Raw genomic sequence first — 22,038 nt, 5'->3', positions numbered from 1 at the left:
AGTTTCTACAATAGGGATGTAAACATTTGGTTAAAAAGATAATTGTATGACCACTGAAAATCTTAGTGGTTACACAGCTGCACACGCTGCAGGCTCTGAAGTATAAAGCTCAAATAAGTTTTATATTGCAGAGCCTCCAGCGAAGCCTCCCCAGTGTAACCGATAACATTAATCAATAAGCATCAGTTTATCAATTAACTGGTTAATCTCTAATATCCCTAGTACCTAAGTATACTTTCTGAGAGTTTCTCCTAATAGCTAAATCTCCCTTGCTTCAGATTAAGCCAAATGTTTGCCTTATGTTTAGTGGATATGCAGAAAAATAATACACCATCTTCTTTATAAAAGCCTTTAACAAATTTATACTGTTATCGAGTCTCCTCTCAGTCTTCATTTCTCAAGGCTAAACATGCCTAGCTTTTCTTTTTTTAATCTTTCCTCACTGGTCAGGTTTTGTAAAACCTTTGTTATTTTTGTTGATCTCCTCTAGACTCTCTCTAATTTGTCCATGTTTTTTTTTTCAAGTGTGGCACTCAGAACTGGAAACAGTCCTCTAGCTCAGGGCTCAAGCATTAAGGTACATGGATTTAATATTAATAATTGTTTATCCGTTTACCACAAGAAGAAAATATATGATTTTTAAGTTAAATATGGAGGCTTTCAGTTGAGAAGAAAATATCCTTGATATTATAGGAAATGTAAATCCCCAAAAGTCAGATATTAAGGAAACCAAAAGGGCACAGCCAATCTAATATAATATATACAATCAATTTATTTTAATATATTATTCTTGAAAGTGACACTTAAAATTACTGTAACTGAATGAGGCAAGTGAAAGAGCTTCAGCTTGTGTACACTGTCATAGCTCCACTGAGGTCAATGAAGCTTTGATTACCATAGCCTGAGAGAATGTACCCTACTATATTTTTCTTTCTTTTGTTTGACTTTTCAAAAGCACACTGTTTCCTGTACATTCTGTTTATTGAGTCAATTTGTTTCCTTTGTTGTTTGGGCTGCAGTTTGATAAAGCAAAAACTCAGAACTGGAAACAGTCCTCTGAGCAAGACATAATACATATATAAGGAAATGTAATTGTAAAACCATAAAATGGGCAGTAGGACTCAGAATTTTGCCTTCCAGACGAGAAGACTCAGGTGCAGGTGCAGTATGTGAAGCTACCTTTTTCTCATTTTTGGAAAGCAAACAGATTCAAAGAAGCTGGTGTTCTTTTAATCTGCAGGGAAAAAATGGCAGCTACACTGCCAGCCACTCAGAACACAAACACCCCCCTGTTTCTTAGTTGCCCTTTCACTCGGTAAATGCAAAGCTCCTTTCTTGCCATATTATGCTAAATTCCTCTGTGCTTTTTACTTCTTACTAGAGGAAGTCATGCCAACAAGATTTCTGCTTGCTCTATATGGGTATGTCTACACTACCCTCCTAGTTCGAACTAGGAGGGTAATGTAGGCATACCGCACTTGCAAATGAAGCCCGGGATTTGAATTTCCCGGGCTTCATTTGCATAAGCGGGGCGCCGCCATTTTTAAAACCCCGCTCGTTCGAACCCCGTGCAGCGCGGCTACACGGGGCACGAACTAGGTAGTTCGAACTAGGCTTCCTAGTTCGAACTACCGTTACTCCTCATTCCACTCCTCATACCGTTACTCCTCATTCGAACTACCTAGTTCGTGCCCCGTGTAGCCACGCTGCACGGGGTTCGAACGAGCGGGGTTTTAAAAATGGCGGTGCCCCGCTTATGCAAATGAAGCCCGGGAAATTCAAATCCCGGGCTTCATTTGCAAGCGCGGTATGCCTACATTACCCCGCTAGTTCGAACTAGCGGGGTAGTGTAGACATACCCTATATGATTACAGACAGTTCTCCACTCCTCCAAGACTATAAAAGTTGATGCTTATGGACCGTACCTTACAAAGTAATGCAATTTGCATGGCTTTTTTCTTAGACAGGTGATTTTGAACTTCGGAGTAGGGGGCACCATTCGTGACTTCTATTGATTTCTACCTTCTCTGAAGCACTTAGCAAAAGTGGATAGGGATCATCTACTACTATTTTTTCTGTTCTTCTCACAATGGGATGTCATACTTGACTGTTATTTTGGCACTATTGTAATATAGGCAGTCCCTGGGTTACGTACAAGATAGGGACTGTAGGTTTGTTCTTAAGTTGAATCTGTATGTAAGTCGGAACTGGCATCCAGATTCAGCCGCTGTTGAAACTGATCAGTTTCAACAGCGGCTGAATATGGACGCCAGTTCTGACTTACATACAGATTCAACTTAAGAACCCCAGGCATCCCCAAGTCCGCTGCTGCTGAAACTGATCAGCGGCTGATTCCAGGAAGCCCGGGGCAGGGGCTTCCTGTAGTCTGCCACTGGTCAGTTTCAGCAGTGGCTGACTTGGGGACGCCTGGGGTAGAGCAGCTGGGGTGCTGCTGGGTTGGTCCAGTAGCGCCGCCGCTTCTCGGCGCTACTGGACCAACCCAGCAGCACCCCAGCTGCTCTGCCCCAGGTGTCCTGATTCAGCCGCTGCTGAAACTGATCAGCAGCGGCTGAATCAGGACTCCTGGGGCAGAGCAGCTGGGGTGCTGCCGGGTTGGTCCAGTAGCGCCAAGGAGCGGTGCTGCGGGACCAACCGGCAGCACCCCACCTACTCTACCACAGGCCCGGGGCTTTGCTCCACGTCTCCCTGGTCTGCTGGGGGGGGGGGCACTAGCTGTGCCCCCCTCCAGCAGACCAGGGACATGGGGGGCAAAGCTGCAGCGGCGGCGGGGTACCGCGCCTCTGAGGCTTTGCTCTGGCAAATCCTCAGAGGCGTGGGACTCCTCCGCCTCCTGGCTTTGCTCCAGGTGTCCCTGGTCTGCTGGAGACGGTCCCCAGCAGACCAGGGGCACTGGGAGCAAAGCAGCAGCGGCGGCCAGAGCAAAGCCTCAGATGCGCGGGACCTCTCCGCCTCCCCGGCTTTGCTCCAGGTGTTCCTGGTCTGCTGGAGACGGTACCCAGCAGACCAGGGGCACCCGGAGTAGCTTTTCTCGCCCCGGAGGTCGATGTGGCGGGACCGCTGCACTCTGGGTGGTCCCGCTGCCTGCTAGCTCCGGGGCGAGAAAGCCCCGTTTGTAAGTGCGGATCCGACATAAGTCGGATCCGCGTAACTCGGGGACTGCCTGTATACATGATTATTACTGATAGAAGCGAAGGCAGATGGTACCATTGGCTCTCCATAGCTGAGCTCAGGGAAAGACTTGTCAGGTATGAATCAAGAATTCTAAGCTATGGTCTCTTTGACATTCTCTAATATTCAGTCAGCCAAGCAGGAAACTTACTGCACAATAGGACACCTGGACTATTCCCTGATCATGCTAACTGTAGCTCCCTAATGTTGTTCTCCAAAGCCTGACTGCCAAATCGAGGCAAACCCAGCCCCATGGGGAAGGAGGCAGTATGGGAATGCCTAATGATTATCTACTCAGTGGCTGAGAAGAGAGTTGATTTCCCAATGCATCATGATTAGATTTTATAACAGTGTAGAACAGAAGGACAATAGTGCTTTTGCAGCCCAAGTGCCCAAAAGTTGGATCTAGCTCTCAGAGTAAGGCTTATCATGTAGGAGTAAGCACTTTCACATGCATTTTCTTCGGAGAGAATCATGTTAAACACGTGGCAGATATTTTTATTCTGTGACAAGAGGGAGTTAAAAAAAAGTAAAAGACTTACTACGTGTAACCCTCAGTGTCATTGGCATTTTCTGTACAATTGTTCGCAGCCTTGGAAATGCCGCAAAGCAACAATAATCGCTTCGACTGTCATTTTCTTCAACATTTGCAAAGTAAAGATCTCCCTTAAGGCTCATGGAGACTCTTTCGTCTTGCGGAATGTGTTGTAAATCTAGCAAGAAAAAGTAATTATGAGATGGTAATGATATGCAGCCATCCCCCCACATGACTATTTACACTTCCCATCATATGTTTGCTTTTTGATGCAAAAGAGGAACCATAATCACTGTGTCCTTTTACATCCATGGGAATAAGAGGTTATGAAACAAGAACCTAAGTAAACTTTTTACAGAAAAAAAGTCATGAATTCTCTGGAAAGGCAGTTTTGTCCGTATATTTAAATTCTGTAATTACTAGGGATGATGCAGTGAAAATCCCCCAAAGTGGCAGTGCTACAAAGGCTGACACCGCTGCCATGTATGCCTGATTTCTAGGTTTCCATTGTACAGAACCGAAACTCATCTTCCCTGTAACTACACCTTGCATGCAAACTCATCTGCCCTGTAACTACACAGCATGCAATTCCTAGACCAGATTGAGATTGTGTCATCTCATTGTCAATCCAGCCAAATACAGATAAGAGCAATTGTATATCTAGTCTGGAATCCTGTGTCTGATGAGACTCTGATTTCACCCTAGGACCTAAACACTATCAAAGTCCATTGGTGTTTGTCATTTACGTCTCCTTGGGCAAGATGATACCCTAAATATGTAAAGAATGTGACAGAATCCCCAAAACAGACAATGATGCAATAACCAGACAATAGAGGAAGATTATTTCTAATCTTGTGAGTGAAAAGTCTGCTATGTGTTGTTTACTGTAACTTACCAATATTCATCCAATAGATATGCAAAGGTGGAATTCCTCTGGGAGGATTACAGTGCAAAACCATAGAATCACCATACTCTACCTCCATTGGTTCAATGTTTTCTTTTGGGAATTTTGGTACACCTATGACAAAAACAAACAGTTTTGATCATTTTCTTTGCCCTCTAGTCCTAATAACCCACCTACCTCATATCCTTCTTTTTTTGCTCTCTGTATTAACTACTATGATGTACATAAAAGCACAAATTGGCTAAGCACATTTTTTTTAAAAGGTATGAAAAGAAGATCCCAAAAACAGAGTTTTTATTACACAAAGAACTCTCTGCTCCTCTGAGGAAGTTGGTTTTGCCCATGAAAGCCCATGATACCATGTATATTTTTTGTCTTTAAAGTGCTACAAGACTACTCATCATCATCGTTCTGAGACTTTTAGACAAAGAACAAAGGAATTGTAATGGAAATCAATGAAATGGTCATGTGAAGGGGAAGTCAGGCATATAATCTGCTTGAATGATTATCGTAGTGCACACTCCTCCTCAATCCTCCACCACTCAGGGGGCATACTGGAGAGGAGTGAGAGCAAGACTGTGTTTTGATGATCCTCTCTGGCATAATGGCTCCCAACAAACTATAAGGCAATGCAAGTGAGAGCAGCATTCAGATGGCTACTATAACTTGTGCAAGGGGCTTGGCCCTCAGCCACTCCCTGAGGGTATGTCTATACTACCCTCCTAGTTCGAACTAGGAGGGTAATGTATGCATACCGCACTTGCTAATGAAGCCTGGGATTTGAATTTCCCGGGCTTCATTAGCATAAGCGGGGAGCCGCCATTTTTAAATCCCCGCTGCTTCGAACCCCGTGCAGCACGGCTACACGGGGCTTGAACTAGGTAGTTCGGACTAGGTGCCTATTCCGAACTACCGGTACACCTCGTTTCACGAGGAGTAATGGTAGTTCGGAATAGGCACCTAGTCCGAACTACCTAGTTCGAGCCCCGTGTAGCCGCGCTGCACGGGGTTCGAAGCAGCGGGGATTTAAAAATGGCGGCTCCCCGCTTATGCTAATGAAGCCCGGGAAATTCAAATCCCGGGCTTCATTAGCAAGTGCGGTATGCATACATTACCCCGCTAGTTCGAACTAGCGGGGTAGTGTAGACATACCCTGAATTAGAAGCAGTAGAAAAGTAGCTATAGAGTTCTCTTTGCTTCCCCCTTTCTCAGGTATGTAAGCTTTGCTTTGGAATGGCTGCACATGGACCCTACATCATTTTAGCGGTCTGATCTTGCTTTCTTTGAACAGATAAGTGGACCAGGGCTATCCCTAGGCATATGCAGAATATGCAGCTGTGTGCTGCATATTTGGCAGTGCTGTTCTGGCAGCCAGCCCCCGTGGGCTGCCCCTAGTTACCACTTACCAGCTGTTTCCCCTTCTGGCAGAACGGGAAATTGCCGCTTGTTTCTGACCAGCTGCATGGCAACCTCCTGCTCTACTTCTGGCTGGCAGCTCAAGTCACAGACTGGTATCTGCACCTCCTGTATACTCCTCCACCAGCCTCCTTGCCCATCTGCAGCCCTGGCCCTGGTCCCCACAGCCCCAAAGAATAGCCCCATTCCTCCCAGGATGCTCAGACTGCATAGGGCACCATGATTTGTAAGGACAGCTCTAAAGCAGACCTTGTGACAGACATGCACGCCAGCTTATGGATCTGGCTATGATTATTAAATACAGACCAGTTGATCCAATAGCTTAGGACCTGATCCAATGACCAGAATTCACTGAAGTCAATGGAAACCCACAAGAATTGTGTATAAAGGTCAGGAGAAGCAACCACCCCAAATTCAAACCAGCCAGCTGCAAACAGTAACAAAGATCCAGTCTCATGTACGCATCCCCAAAGGCAACAGTATTACATCCACAAGTAAGGTGAGCCAGCTGTGATCCTGGAATGAGCACAGAGAAGCCACAATGCAACAAACAAATTCATTTGTTAAAACGTAACTGCTCTTCAAACAAACCAATCTGAGACTGTTGCAGGGCAGGCGCTGACTCCTGCTTATGTTCAAGGCAAGTTAAAACCGGTTCAAGGTGCAGTTGTGTCAGTTCAGTGTATCATTAGGCAAAAGTAAAAGAATGAAATAATCGTGGCTCTTAATAGCCACAGGGAAACACTACAAAGTGCCAGTTTTGCACATGAGTCCTTAGCGTGAACTCCAGTACAGAGCAATTGCCTGCTATAAACACTTCTTAAATGTCAAAAAGTGTCTGTGCCACATCCTCTGCTGATGTAAATCAGTATAATCCCACCAAAGTCACTGGAACTGTGGTGATTTACACCAGCTGATAAACTGGCCCTTAATGTAGGAGTTGAGGAACTGAAGGATTATGGAGGATTTTGCATACACATATTGAGAGCGAGATTGAGATTGTGGTTGTGTAGTTGCATAGGGAAGCAACTTGCATCTTAAGCTTGGGTGCAGAGGGAAAAACGGGCTGAGTGCCTCATACCTCCTGCTCCACTGTGAGTAGGTAGCTGGGGAGGAATTAGGAGAGAGAAGGGGGCATATTATGTGCCCATCCCAACATGTCTGCCAGTAGATGTGGCATATTGTGACTATGAGAAGTTTTTCTGAGTTTCAGTTTCTTCTTACATTTCCTTCTTGTGTGACACTAGCTAGTGAGCTTTGGGAAATGTCTCCATAACAGGCAGAATGCAGGTGGGCAATTTTTCATCTTGTGGCTCTTTTTTTCCCTGACAGTGGATTATCTGTTTCAAACAATTGCAACATGATGTTGATTACTTAAGTAAGAACTGTGTAAGGGAAGATATTACACTGGCCTAAGGGAAGATATTACTCTACAGTACAAGACAAAATGGAAGGAAAGTTCTCATGCCTACCATGGTTCATGAACATTTATACCAGTCTTATCTGGAAAGAGAGATACGCAATTTTTAAAATCTCCAGTTAATAAGTAGAGTAGGGGTCCATAATAAGCAGTAAAATGGTGATCCCATGAATCTCACCCACAGCACAAGGGACAACAGAGGGAATACTACAGAACAACCAATAGCTTCCTCACTACTCAAGTCCTGCCAGGTACACCCTGTCACAATTCCAGTGCTTGAGCCAACCTGTCAGGCAAGCATATGAAATCGAAATTTAGGTAAGCTTCCAATTGATTCTCTTGCTGAGGCACAATCTGTCTTCTCATTTGGAAGGCAAAATTTTCTTACATTCTGTGAAAAGGGAGCTATTAAAAATCCAAGGACGCTAATAATTGTTACCCCTTTCTGACCCAAGTCACTTCTCACATTTGTGACACTGTGGGTTGTTTTTAATCAAGAGAAACTGTTTATAGCCAGTTATTTCTTTGATGCAATCCAGACACAAGAAGAAAACAATAGGAGTTAGTTCTCTGATTGCAATTGTAAGTCGTTTTCAGCCAGCTCTTAACTTAGAAACTCTTTTATCTGTTCTTCACGGTCACACTTATGAGTTTTTTTTTCTTTCTGGTGACTGCACATGTGCACACCCCTACCTATCACTGTCCTGTCCCTGTGTTTGTTTTCAGCTTTAATCAGCATAGCCAGACCACACCCTGGGATTGCTATGGTGGTACAAGACCCATAGCATTGGTTTCCATTATTTCAGTTATTGGTATATCATGGTATTGAATGGTTCTCACATTTAGCCTGAACAGAAGGTGCTCAATGCACCCATCAACCCAACCAGCTTTGTGATCTATGCAGCCAACAGTACTCAGTGCATAACATTATCATAAGCATAACGTTATCACTAGCTGTGATATTGCTCATAAGTGCATATATGTATGTAACCTTTTTTTCCATTATCCATCATGTTACGTCTTGAGTATTATGTAAGCAATTGCTACTAATTTGTGGCTGATCACAGAATCTATAATAATTGAGTTTAATTGATACATGGTACCAAGTTCTGTACAAGATGTACTGTTTGATGGCAGGTTTTGAAATTGCATGGAGTGATTCATACAGCATGTGGACAATGTGACATTTGAAATCAATTCATCTAATTGCCATGACATCCTCCAAAAAGGTCACGTCAATCTTACATGTAACTCCCCACATTCGGCCATAAAGAGAAGGACCAGAAAATCTTCATAGTTCAAGGTATTCCATCTCATATTTTCATTACACAAGGGAAGAACAAGCTTATATAAGGGCTTCAAAATGACCTGTTGAAATGCCAGCAGATGGATTCTATCTAGGCATAGACAATATATTGACAGGGAGTAAAAAAGGAGTCACAAGATGAAAAATGTCCCATAGCATTCTGCCTGTTATGGAGACATTTCCCCAAGCTCACTGTGATATATTACATACATAGAACAGTCTTAAGAAAGGTTCCTTGCACCACATTTTAACTCCTGCCACAGTAATAACTGGTGTTCTCTAATACCACAGTGTCATTAAACTATGGGCCACATAAAGATAAAAATGATGTTGGCTTGTGCCCAAGTTCTCAACTTGTGACTGATGTTGACCTAAGGAGTGACAGATGCCCTCATACTGTTGTGAACCTGGGTTTATCCAATCCTTAAAGTGGCTTACAATTTAATGACCAAACACTACTGGAAAGATTATAGTTAAATGAATTAACTCAAGATTAGAGTAAAATATTTTAAAACACCACTGAAAAAAGGTGCAGAGGAGAGGAAAAAATTCAACAAATATTTGGGAATCCCTTCTCCTATTTTCCTATTTACAGAAAATTCAAAATCACAATGAAAAAATAAGGAGGAAGTGGGAATTATGTAATTACTTTTTTTTTTTAGTATAAGCAGCAGGCCACAATCAGTTCACTGATTAAAAAAACCCCTGAAGTGACATAGGTCACTTCACTAAACTCCAGTTTTTAGTGGGATTAGTCTAGATTTACTCACACTTACAACAACATTTTTTCAGTAAGGAGTGTGAAACATCCACCTTCTCCCCCAGCGATATATCTATGCTGACAAAATCCCCAGCAATGGAGCAGTTATTTTGTCAGAACAATGCTTCTGTCAACATAGCTAATGCTATACAGAATTGTGGTGTTCCAACACACACACACACACACACACACACACACACACACACACACACACACACACACACCAGTCCTGTTGGTGTGAGCTGTGTCTAAACTAGGAGCTATGCAGGCATCACTATACTGACATACACTCTATGGTGTAGACAAATCCTCAGGCTATGTCTACACTGCCAGCTTTTGCAGGCCAAGATATGCAAATGAAGCACTGATTAGCATTTTGTCGCACTTAATTTGCATAATCTATTCCAAGCTGTTTTTGCACAAGAGGTTTTTGCACAAAAAGGAAATGGCTACCCTGCTTGTTCTTGTGCAAAACCAGCTCGGAATAGATTATGCAAATGAAGCACAACAAAATGCTAATCAGCACTTCATTTGCATAATCTACTCTCACTGGTTTTACATGGTTGTAACTCCATTAACTTTGTGGATTTACACCAGTGTAAAGTGGAAGAGAATTAGTCTCATTGCTTGGTTTTTAGATTTGAAGCCTGTGTGGAGTGGAGGAAGCTAGCATTGGGAAGCTGTGCTAGGAAAGCATAGAATCATAGAATCATAAAATCATAGGACTGGAAGGGACCTCGAGAGGTCATCAAGTCCAGCCCCCCGCCCTCAAGGCAGGACCAAGCTCCGTCTACACCATCCCTGACAGATGTCTATCTAACCTGTTCTTAAATATCTCCAGAGAGGGAGATTCCACCACCTCCCTTGGCAATTCATTCCAATATTTGACCACCCTGACAGTTAGGAATTTTTTCCTAATGTCCAATCTAAACCTTCCCTGCTGCACTTTAAGCCCATTACTCCTTGTCCTGTCTTCAGAAACCAAGAGGAACAAATTTTCTCCTTCCTCCTTGTGACACCCTTTCAGATATTTGAAAACCGCTATCATGTCCCCCCTTAATCTTCTTTTTTCCAAACTAAACAAGCCCAGTTCATGAAGCCTGGCTTCATAGGTCATGTTCTCTAGACCTTTAATCATTCTTGTCGCTCTTCTCTGTACCCTTTCCAATTTCTCCACATCTTTCTTGAAATGTGGCGCCCAGAACTGGACACAGTACTCCAGCTGAGGCCTAACTAGTGCAGAGTAGAGCGGCAGAATGACTTCACGAGTTTTGCTTACAACACACCTGTTGATACAACCTAGAATCATATTTGCTTTTTTTGCAACAGCATCACACTGTTGACTCATATTCAACTTGTGGTCCACTATGACCCCTAGATCCCTTTCTGCCATGCTCCTTCCTAGACAGTCACTTCCCATCTTGTATGTATGGAACTGATTGTTCCTTCCTAAGTGGAGCATGCTGTGAAGAGATTCTCAGATGCAATTCAGCCAATGGAGGAACCACCCTTCTATGCGGGTATAGGAATGTATATATTCCTTACACAGAAGGAATCATTCATTGGCTGACTCATAAACCTGCATAGAAGAACTAATACATTGGCTGACTCCAGTAGATTTATACCTACTTTGCACCAAACTAGCAAGACAGAGTACACACAAACTGTTGTTGCCCAGTCTTGAATAAGAATGGCTCAGAGGACCATGGCCAAGTGATCTCTATTTCCTGACAATCTCCAGTCCCCAGAACTCTCCTTGGCCACTGATAACCAGCAGTAAGCAGAGCCACCATAAGGCTGATTTTCTATATGCCAGGGATCAATCCATTGGCCAGCAAACCAGAGTCACACAAATGGTACTTACAACATCCTTCTACCTGTCCTGCACTAAGCATAGGATGGAATCTGTCTCAGTGTATCCATTTCACTTCTGGCTTGTCCAGCTTGAAGTTAGTAATTCTCATTCTAGTCTGTCTTTGAAATGTTTACAAAGGATGATTCTGCTTATTTATGGAATGGTTTCTAATTGCCACTTTAAACTGAATAATGTAATGGTTGTCTGTCAGTTTAGTAAGGCATCTTGCTATGGGATAGATGCCAGTCCTTGCCCTACATTGAAAATTTTCTCTACAACCCATTCCCAAGGACTTTTATCCCCATAAATGACTTGGATGGTCAGAATAATCACAATGAACTGATTGGTAAACTGGGTGACAAATCAGATAGGGCACTGGACTGTGTTCTGTTCCTAGCTTGTGTACAACCTGCTGTGTGGTTTTGCTCCATCACTTAGCCACTCTGTTTTCTCATCTGTAAAATGGGGATAATATTGCTCATCAACCTTTGTAAAGTGCTTCAAAGCTAGCTATTAGTTTAAACCAATTCAAAAATTATTTTAGCGTCTTTACCACAGAATAGAGTATGCACATCTATGTGCCTTTTCAGATATCAGATAAAGCTTCCTTTTCCAAGTGGACTTTGCAATCAATAATGTAATACACTCTCAGTGAATTTATTTTTTGGTCAATTTATTTTCATGGTGTACTTTCCTCCTGTAATTTTAAGAAATTAAGGAAAGTAATAAAGATACTGTAAATAAATCTTGTAAATCAAAGAGGCAGTGTTACCTTTTGATCAATTGTAAACAAGGTTTAAATTTCTAGTCCTAATACAATTTCTCCTTTTAGCACTGGGCACATTAAATAACTAAACTAACAGATCTCTAGGTTCAATAGTACAGTGGCTGATAAATAACATGCCCTGCCTCTACTCAGGCTCAAAAAATTCAATAAACAGGCATCGACTAAGGAAAGTTTTATGATTTTGTTTATTTAAGTAGTTCTACTTTTGGAATCAATGGATCATCAAAATATCAGAAGACTTTTTATTACTGAAGGTCACATACTGTAGAAGGGACATAAAACTGAGGTCCTGACCAGTTTGGAAAATTAAAGGCTCCCAGCACTTTTCTTGTGAGTAGTGGTGCCAACACCAGTGCCCTAGCCAGATTTCAAAGCTAATAAATTATGTTCTGTCTAGAGCTTTGAATGGCAATGTTGCTCTTTTTCACCTTGTCTAAAATTGCTGGATGACATTAAACAACTATTGTGTCCCCTCCAGTAATGACTGGATCATTCAGTTCAATTCAACTGAAAACACAAGCTCCTGTCAAACTGTTGTGCACTGCTGATGAGTTACATCCTTTCAGGCAGCTTGCAATTCCTATATATACACACCTGACCTTTGTGGCCAGGTGGTGTCATGAGGCTTATCTGGCTAGCTAGTATATACAGCACACCTCTCAAGACATCCATAAAAAGCTGGTCAATAGACAGGAAGATCCTGGGAGATTCCTCTTGTGGAGTATTTAATTTCAGAATATTCTATCAGGAAAGAATCTTCCTGAAAAGGAAGACGTTCTACAGACTCCACCATAGACTTCACTGATGCTTCTAATTTAATGCAGAAGGTGCTCTGGTATTAAGGGCAGCAGCATAAATGAAAGATAGATAAAGATCAAGATAGAGAGAAAGAAAAATATTTTGTCCATTCAGAGCAAAGATCGAGAGGCTCTTCCCCTGTGCAAAGTGCACCAACAAAAATCAATTTATTTGGATTCTCTGTCCTAGCTCTGGGGCCCCTTCCCAGACTTTTCTCTCTTCTGTGACTAAACAGCTCCAATACTGCCCCGTTACCAGGGTTTTCCTTATTTATGACCACCCTTAGAAAACTTTCCAGGAGCTGTTCCTTGGTACAGAGGAAGGGACCCATGGGCTTTGGCATCTGTCAAGTGCTTTGGCATCCTTTGATAAGAGGAAGCTCTAGAATGCAAAGTACAATGACTCGTGGCACTGAATGAGTACAACCGCAGTTTTAAATACAAAACAAAACAAAATGCCTGCCATGAGTTTTATGAAAAATGCAAAAGAAAAGGCTTTAGAGTGGCATTTATTTTCATAGCCTCCATAGAGAAATAGAGAAAATGAGCAAATCATTTTCTGCCACAAAACACTCAATTCTCCTGAGGATGCCAGTAAAAACAAAACATGCTGACTTATTCTTTAGAGAAAAAGCATGGTGAATGATATTCTGCATGTATCAGTAAATAATAAATGTTCTTAAAATTAATATAGCTGGAAAACTATGTTACCTAGTTCCCTTTAATTTAAAAGTGTTTGGGGGATGTTCTTTAGCATTTGTCATAAAAAACTTAGAAGGTGTTCATGGCTCAGATAGTAATGTCTTGAACTTCTATGCTGTTTACTCAGATTTGGTGATTAATTCCAAGCAAACAGCAGCTAAGACTGCTCTGGTGCAAACTTAGTGAGCGAGTCAGTGAGAGCAACAGAAGTGCTGCATACTTATTGGAGTGATTACAAAGTAGCTAGGAATATGCTGGTCTCCCACATCAGGCTTCCCAGATCATAGCTGTGATTTTTTTTAGATGACCCACTATTCAAAAAGTCTGAAATCAGTTCTGAGTCCCGTGGAAAGTCATCACATCGGGACATTACAACTCAAGGGGATCACAGTTTAGCACACTGTCATTATGCTGTAACATGATGGTGCCTTGACATTATATGACACCACTACCACTTTACAATGTCATTGCAAGCTGCCTGTCAAATTGACTCACAAGTGTGGCAAACAGCTCCACCAGAAGTCTTGTCCAGAAAGATAGTCATTTCTCATACACAAGGATTTAAGGATATTATGATTAAATGCAGAAAAACCCTGAAGGTTTCTCAGGGATCCCTAAGACATATGAAGGATGCCAGGGAAAATATATGTCATTCAGAAAATATCTATATCTTTCAACTTTTTAGGCTGATACCATCATAACACACTACAATAAATACATACAATAGCATGCAGTATATGACATAACCTTCACTTTTCTTATATTGAGATAGCATCAAATACTCCCTCCCATCATTACAATTTTGACTAATATCTGCTGGTTATAAAAAAATCAATCAAATAAAGTACCAACAACATTAACCAAAATTATTTCAAAAGTGATGTAGCCAACCTAGCCTATATCAAAATCCTGTTCATTTATGCTAAGAATCACATAGCAGCTTGTATTTGCTCATGTAAGTGCCCGGCACAAGCAGATAAGAAATGTGTCATTTGTTCTATGTCTTAGTATAAGCTAGGGAAAGACCTTCATGGATCAGTACCTGGAATGTTAGTAACACCCCCCACCCCCCAAAAAACATATGGAAGGAACAGAACAGGTTACAGAAGTGGTACAAACTGGCTTGTTAGTGACAACTAATGCTAGCTGAAATGTTAACACCTGCTTTAGGTGAATAGAACACCACTGCATAGCCAACTGTTCTTTAGAGATTGGAATCATATCAACTCTTTTTCCTGTACAATATTAATAAACATGACTGACATTGATTACTTGGTCTTTTCAATATATTTCATACAGACTATGCAATTTATCAACAAATTTATCAATTTTTCAGGATCCTGACCAAAGGAAGAAAAGAGAGTAGTAAAATATACACCTTGGACTTCAAAAAAGCAGATTTTGACTCCCTCAGAGATCTGATGGGCAGAATCCCCTGGGATGTTAACATGAAGGGGAAAGGAGTCCAGGACAGCTGGCAGTATTTTAAAGAAGCCTTACTGAAGGCACAGAAAGAAACCATCCCGATGCATAGCAAGAGAGGCAAACATGGTAGGAGAACAGATTGGCTTACAGGGGAAATCCTTGGGGAACTTAAGCACAAAAAGGAAGCTTACAAAAAGTGGAAACTTGGACAAATGACCAGGGAGGGGTTTAAATGTATAGCTCGAGAATGCCGGGGGGTTATCAGGAAGGCGAAAGTGCAAATGGAATTGCGACTGGTTAAGGATGTGAAGGATAACAAGAAAGATTTCTACAGGCATGTTAACAAGAAGAAGGTGATCAGAGAGGGTGTGCGGCCCCTATTGGATGAAGAAGGTAACCTAGTGACAGATGATGTGGGGAAAGCTGAAGTACTCAATGCTTTCTTTGTCTCTGTATTCGTGGACAAGGTTGGCTCCCAGACTAATGCACTGAGTGATGCAAGATGGGATGAAGATGGACAGCCCTTGGTGAGTAAAGAACAGGTTAGGAACTATTTAGAAAAGCTAAAGGTACGCAAATCCATGGGTCCGGACTTAATGCATCCGAGGGTACTGAGGGAGTTGGCAAATGTCATTGAGGAGCCTTTGGCCATTATCTCTGAAAAGTCGTGGAGATCAGGAGAAATCCAGGATGATTGGAAAAAGGCAAATGTAGTGTCCATCTTCAAAAAAGGGAAGAAGGACGATCCAGGGAACTATAGGCTGGTTAGTCTTACCTCGGTTCCTGGAAAAATCATTGAAGGGATCCTTAAGGAATCCATTTTGAGACACTTGGAAGAGAGGAAAGTGATTAGGAATAGTCAGCATGGATTCACAAAGGGAAAGTCATGCCTGACCAATCTGATTAGCTTCTATGATGAGGTAACTGGCTCTGTGGACGTGGGAAAGTCAGCAGATGTGATATACCTTGACTTTAGCAAGGCTTTTCATACGGTCTTCCACAATATTCTTGCCAGCAGGTTAAGGGAATGTGGATTGGATAAATGGACAGTAAGATGGATAGAAAGATGACTAGAAGGCCAGGCCCAGCAGGTAGTGCTCAAAGGAAGAATGGCTCGATGTCAGGATGGCGGTCGGTTTCTAGCGGAATGCCCCAAGGTTCAGTTCTAGGACCGGTTTTGTTCAATATCTTTATTAATGACCTGGATGAGGGGATGGATTGCACCCTCAGCAAGTTTGCGGATGACACTAAGCTAGGGGGAGAGGTAGATACGCTTAAGGGAAGAGATAGGGTCCAGAGTGACTTAGACAAATTGGAGGATTGGGCCACAAGTAATCTGATGAGGTTCAACAAGGACAAGTGCAGAGTCCTGCACTTGGGACAGAAGAATCCCAAGCATTGTTACAAGCTGGGGACCAACCAGCTAAGTAGTAGTTCTGCAGAAAAGGACCTGGGGGTTACAGTGGATGAGAAGCTGGATATGAGTCAACAGTGTGCCCTTGTAGCCAAGAAGGCTAATGGCATATTAGGTTGCATTAAGAGGAGCATTGTCAGCAGATCCAGAGATGTCATTATGCCCCTTTATTCAGCTCTGGTGAGGCCACATCTGTAGTATTGTGTTCAGTTCCGGGCCCCCCATTACAAAAAGGATGTGGACGCATTGGAGAGGGTCCAGCAGAGGGCAACCAAAATGATTAGGGGGCTGGAGCATATGACTTATGAGGAGAGGCTGAGGGAGTTGGGTCTGTTTAGTCTGCACAAGCGAAGAGTGAGGAGGGATTTGATAGCAGCCTTCATCTTCCTGAAGTGAGGTTCCAAAGAGGATGGAGAAAGGCTGTTCTCAGTAGTGACAGATGGCAGAACAAGGAGCAATGGTCTCAAGTTGTGGTGGGAGACATCCAGGTTGGATATTAGGAAAAACTATTTCACTGGGAGGGTAGTGAAGCACTGGAATGGGTTACCTAGGGAAGTAGTGGAGTCTCCATCCCTAGAGGTATTTAAGTCTCAGCTTGACAAAGCCCTGGCCGGGTTGATTTAGTTGGGATTGGTCCTGCCTAGAGCAGGGGGCTGGACTTGATGACCTTCTGAGGTCTCTTCCAGCTGTATGGTTCTATGATTCTATGAACAAAAAAGAAACACAGAATTTCATTTGAGAAACTTACTTGGAACTATGAGTTCGATTTCTTCAGACATGGCAGTTCCCAGTTCATTTGAAGCATAACAACGATATTTCCCTTGAAAATCAGCTATGATACCCTGATTTTGGATCACAAAGTTTCCTGAATTTTTGAATGTAATTATCCTGGGGTCAGATAGTAGATTGAATGGTTTCTCATCTCTAGTCCAGTTAAAACTGAAAGGTAATACAAACATTAAACACAGGATCTTAGAAAACAATGTGCTGTAGTATAAACATAACAGTAATCAAGGACTCATTTCTGATTCATCACAGGGAATGGCAAAATTCCTTTGACTTTTATGGTATCAGATCAGGTCTCGACAGAAATGTAGCTAGTATTAGCTATTGGGCATATGTCTCGTATTGAACACGTTGTTTTGAGATAAGTGGCTTACTCTCCAAATATTAATCCAGTGCTGAAAACAATAAATGAAAGTCAGTCTCAAAATGCTGGCCACAATTAAGGGAATTAGAACTTAGTGCTGTTTATTGGAAGGGCTTCATGCAAGTAAATCCTTTCATTGGTTGTGGCTTTTGTACATTTGAAAAATTTAGTTACATCCAATGAGTTTCCTTCAGTTTGGAGCATACACATGAGATGTTTCTAATGGTCTTTGGTTTTGACACAAAAGCTCAATTTTTGTGAGATTTTGATACAAGCTCAATAAATAAAGTTTTACCTACTTTATTTACTCATAACTCAGTTCAAATTGGCTTGAAACTAGACTAGATTCATTCAGAAGTAAAGCTGGCTGAAAATTTCCTAATTGCAATGTTTTTTTAATTGGAGAATGAAGTTTATTGGAATCTAAACATTCTGCATAAGCATGTTCATTTTGAAGAAACTGATGAATCTCTCGTTTTGTTTCAATAGTGTCAAGAACTAACTGAAGTTAAAAGTGTTTAGTTTCCACATTGTATCAAAATAAAAAAAAGTTTCATTTTGATTTTTTATATAATATCAGAAATCTTACCCTGCATTACCCAGGTCCAGCCTGAGGGCAGGCGTAGGGCCTGCATAGGCCTCCCACCAGTGCGCCCCCGACCTAGCCCAGGGCTGAAGGGGGAACCTGGCCCAGGGTCAGAGAGGAATATGAAAGGGATGGGCAGGCCTCCTGATGGCTCCCAGGGACTCTCCTCTCCCCTGATCCAGTGCTGAGGCTCAGGGGCAGAGACTGGGGGCAGGCAGGCCACTTACCTCAGCTGGTGGCAGGCAAGATGGCCCGCTGTGTCCCGAGCTGGCCACTCCCATGGTGATGTGGCTGCCCCCAGTGGTCACTCTGCAGTACAGTTGTTCCCTGCACTCGCTACTCCCAGTGCTGACAGTAAGTATGGTGTCCCTCCGCTCAGCCCCTCCCTTTCCAAATTCCAGGCACATCTCATTTTTCTGATACAACGAAACACTGACCTTGCTTTAAGTTAGGATAAGAGGAAGCTGCCTACCACATTTGGTGGTCCTAGCTCTTATGGTTTAGGAGAAGTCCTTGAAAAAAATGGATCAGCAGACAGATGGACTCATAGACAGAAAGTACAAATCTCTAAATATATGTGTGTGTGTGTGTGTATGTGTGTGCACATGTGCAGTTGTGTGTACACATGCATCTCTACACATAATATTATATATACTATGTTTTGACATTATTGAAACAAAAGTTTTGATCGTCCCAAATAATTTTTTTTCATTTGAACTTGTGAGAAATGTTGACGTTTTACTTTAATTCAGAATGAGAAAAAAAATGTTCTCAATGAGTATTCAGTTTTCCGACCTGCCCTATTCAGAAGATTAGCAACTCTTGGCAAACTTTTCAGTGAACCCACACTGACCTTTCAGTCAGTAACAAAATGAAAGAGAACAAGTTGTTACCAAACTGCACAGCTCCAGTCTGAAGCATCTTGAAAATGACTGTGTCTTCTTTAATATTAAAATGAAAGTTGTATTAAATTCACCACATTTTAAACTTGGTTTGCTTTGTGGAATAATGAATATCAAAACTCTACAGTCACAATCACACATACAGCTAGTGAATAAATAATTTAATCCACATTGAACACACCTTCAGAAAGTATATTACCAAAACCACAAATGTATATTAAAATAAGTGATGCAAAATATTATCCTGTGCTTATATTTGAGAAAGCTTTTGTGATATTAAGCACATATAAAATATTAAATTCATTTTCAATGTGAGCATTTGATACTTAATGGGTCTGGTATTTTCACTGGGGATAGGAGGCTAAGCAGTGTGAAAAGGAAGTGGATACTGGTACCCTTTGACTTCCATTACACCATTACACTCCTCATATCTTTTGTAATTCTGATGAATCAGCCTTATGTAACTGTGGGGGAAAATCTGAGAAATAAAACCTTTCAAAACAAGAAAAGTCATGTTAATCTCCATTCATAGAGTGAGTGGAAGAGATCAAGCAACAAAAGTTGGGTGGCCTAACAGAGAATACAAAACTTAACCTTTCCCCCAGGTTATGAGCACATTGGAATGCATCATTTTTTTCCTTTCCCTGCAAAGTAAGAACCATGTTTAGACAACGGCTAACAGAGGTAGAAAAGAAAACAAACTTTTGATTAGTCCTCTAGTTTAAAGAAACACCTACATGGGTTGTGGATTTCCTTTTGCTTCACATTTCATTGTAAAGTCTTCATCAAAAGGGTATGCAACTAGGGTCCTTGACTGCTCTGTAATTGTTGGAACCTGTGCAACTGAACAGAGAACATCTGATTAGATCAACTGCTAGTCAAACAAAGCTAAGTGGAGTTCAGATTATTTACAAGGATAATGAGTAGGATGTCAAGGTTGTCAGACCCAAATACATTATCCCTGCAAACATTTTGGAAGTGTCTTTATAAATATTTTCCTGATGATGAAAACACTGTCAACATTGCGAAATGAATGTTTCAGGAGTCTGAGCACCAAAAGAGAGGTTTAGCGGCACTTGACTAAAGCCTTCCAGGAGACATAGGAAGTATATTCCAATGAAGTAATAATATGGCTCTTGCCCTACCCTCCTCATACATTGATCCTTGCCTGGAGGGTGATCCAAAGGCCACTGGAGTCAGTCAATGTTTTTTCATTGATATCAATGGGCTTTGGCTCACACTGCTTTAGAACAGTGATGGCAGCTGCATGAACAGAAAAGATTCTGCTCCGCCATTCCTACGTTCACCCCACAAAGGCATCATAACTTGTTCTCCTGTCTGAAATCATAATGCATCAAGAGGCTGCAATATAGCCGGTGTTTTTGCTTCCATTTCCCTGAATGGCTCTGGCTCATAAAGCCACAAGAGTGATCACAGTCTCTTCCAACATATGCTACAGGTAGCAAAAAGGGGAGGTTGACTTTCTAATGCTCATGTCTGTACAGGAAACCCCCGCCTCACAATGGCCCGAGTTGCGATCCTCCGCACTTATGGCCATTTCTGTAAGTGTGGAAGGGATGGAAACCCCCTGATTTATGTCATCGGTCCGCATTTATGACAGTGTATGACACCTATCATAAATGCAGGTTCAAGTTACGACACCCCTGACTTGCAACACTTCCCCAGGAACCGATCACGTCGCAGGTCGGGGACTGTCTGTATTGAGCTCTAATTTGTCATCTGTGAGTTTGTGAGCAATGTTTTTAAAAGCCAGGTGACTAGAAGATACTTTCCCCTTAATTACTAATCTGTCAAGGAGGCAAATCTGCAGAAAAAGCCAATATGTGCAAAATACATATGAGCTTCAATAAAATGGAAGATGGAGAATTATATACTTCCCATATTATTTTTATTTGAGATATATATATATATATATATATTTCTATTGTTAGTCATAGCTGATCATTATGAAATGATGAGCTGTGACTCAGAATAGAAATATTCCCATAAAAGTCAGTCATTACCTATGTCTTGCTTGCTAGAGCATTAATCTATTTCATGTTGGACTGAATTTAATAATTTTAAGGAGATTAAATTATTAGCCTGATGTGTTTTTTTTCTCTCTCTCTGTATATATACATACCTATACAAGTATCATATATATCACACACATATACATATATTATACACATATACACTACATGGTAAATCATTCTCTCTTTAACATTGGGTCCACTATAGAAAGATTATACCATTTTCATTCATTTGTGGAAGGAATATGCATCATTACTATGCATAAAGCAAACCAATGATGTTTCACTACATTTTCTACGGGATTTAAAGTGCTGAGTAACAGAGACACATAAGAGAGACTGTACTCTGCACTGTAAACTGGGATAACAGATCATCACATTTTTTACACACAGCCAGAATATTTTCTGGTTTCCCTTTTAAGTCAAACTAGCCATGAAGCTCATACATGGCTCAAATACAACGTAGCATCTTGCTGTACCATGTGTTATCAAACGCATTGCATCTCTACTGAGTCCATCCTTTCCCACTAGCTTATAAATATTCATACATAATTCCATTTGATTAACATATAAACATTTAATTCAAACAATTAAGGGATAGATGGTTCCCCAGAGTTTGTGGTTACATTTAGGTGAATGCCCAAGGAACCTGTCACACCCTTGGCTAAAAATCCCATCTGGTACATACTTGAGGGCATGGAATTCTCCTGGCTATCCAAGTACTAGCCACTTCCAAAAGAAAGGGTCACTCACAGTTCTTGCTTGGAGCCACAGTGCCTTAAAACTGCAATGGAATCCTAACAATTTTTTAAACTTCTTATAAGCCCCTCATGGTTGCAGTGTCTGAGACACAGACA

General features: G+C 41.6%; 1 protein-coding gene across 12 annotated transcripts in view; it reads right to left on the bottom strand.

Annotated features, from left to right (window-relative positions):
- Positions 1-22,038, bottom strand: part of CHL1 (cell adhesion molecule L1 like) — a 217,993-nt gene that overhangs the window by 64,029 nt on the left and 131,926 nt on the right. For all 12 annotated transcript variants that reach the window (XM_075938657.1, XM_025184362.2, XM_075938665.1 and 9 more), the window contains 4 exons: positions 19,886-19,991; positions 17,259-17,449; positions 4,620-4,742; positions 3,732-3,902 (listed from right to left, as the gene is read on the bottom strand). In XM_075938657.1, coding sequence (XP_075794772.1) covers positions 3,732-3,902; positions 4,620-4,742; positions 17,259-17,449; positions 19,886-19,991 — 591 coding nt within the window. The remainder of the gene's footprint in view (positions 1-3,731; positions 3,903-4,619; positions 4,743-17,258; positions 17,450-19,885; positions 19,992-22,038) is intronic.

The sequence above is a fragment of the Pelodiscus sinensis genome, chromosome 11 (genome assembly GCF_049634645.1).
Source record: "Pelodiscus sinensis isolate JC-2024 chromosome 11, ASM4963464v1, whole genome shotgun sequence".
NCBI classification, from domain to species: domain Eukaryota; kingdom Metazoa; phylum Chordata; order Testudines; family Trionychidae; genus Pelodiscus; species Pelodiscus sinensis.
Note: the sequence above shows the minus strand (reverse complement) of the source record. Positions and strands in the feature narration are given on the sequence as shown.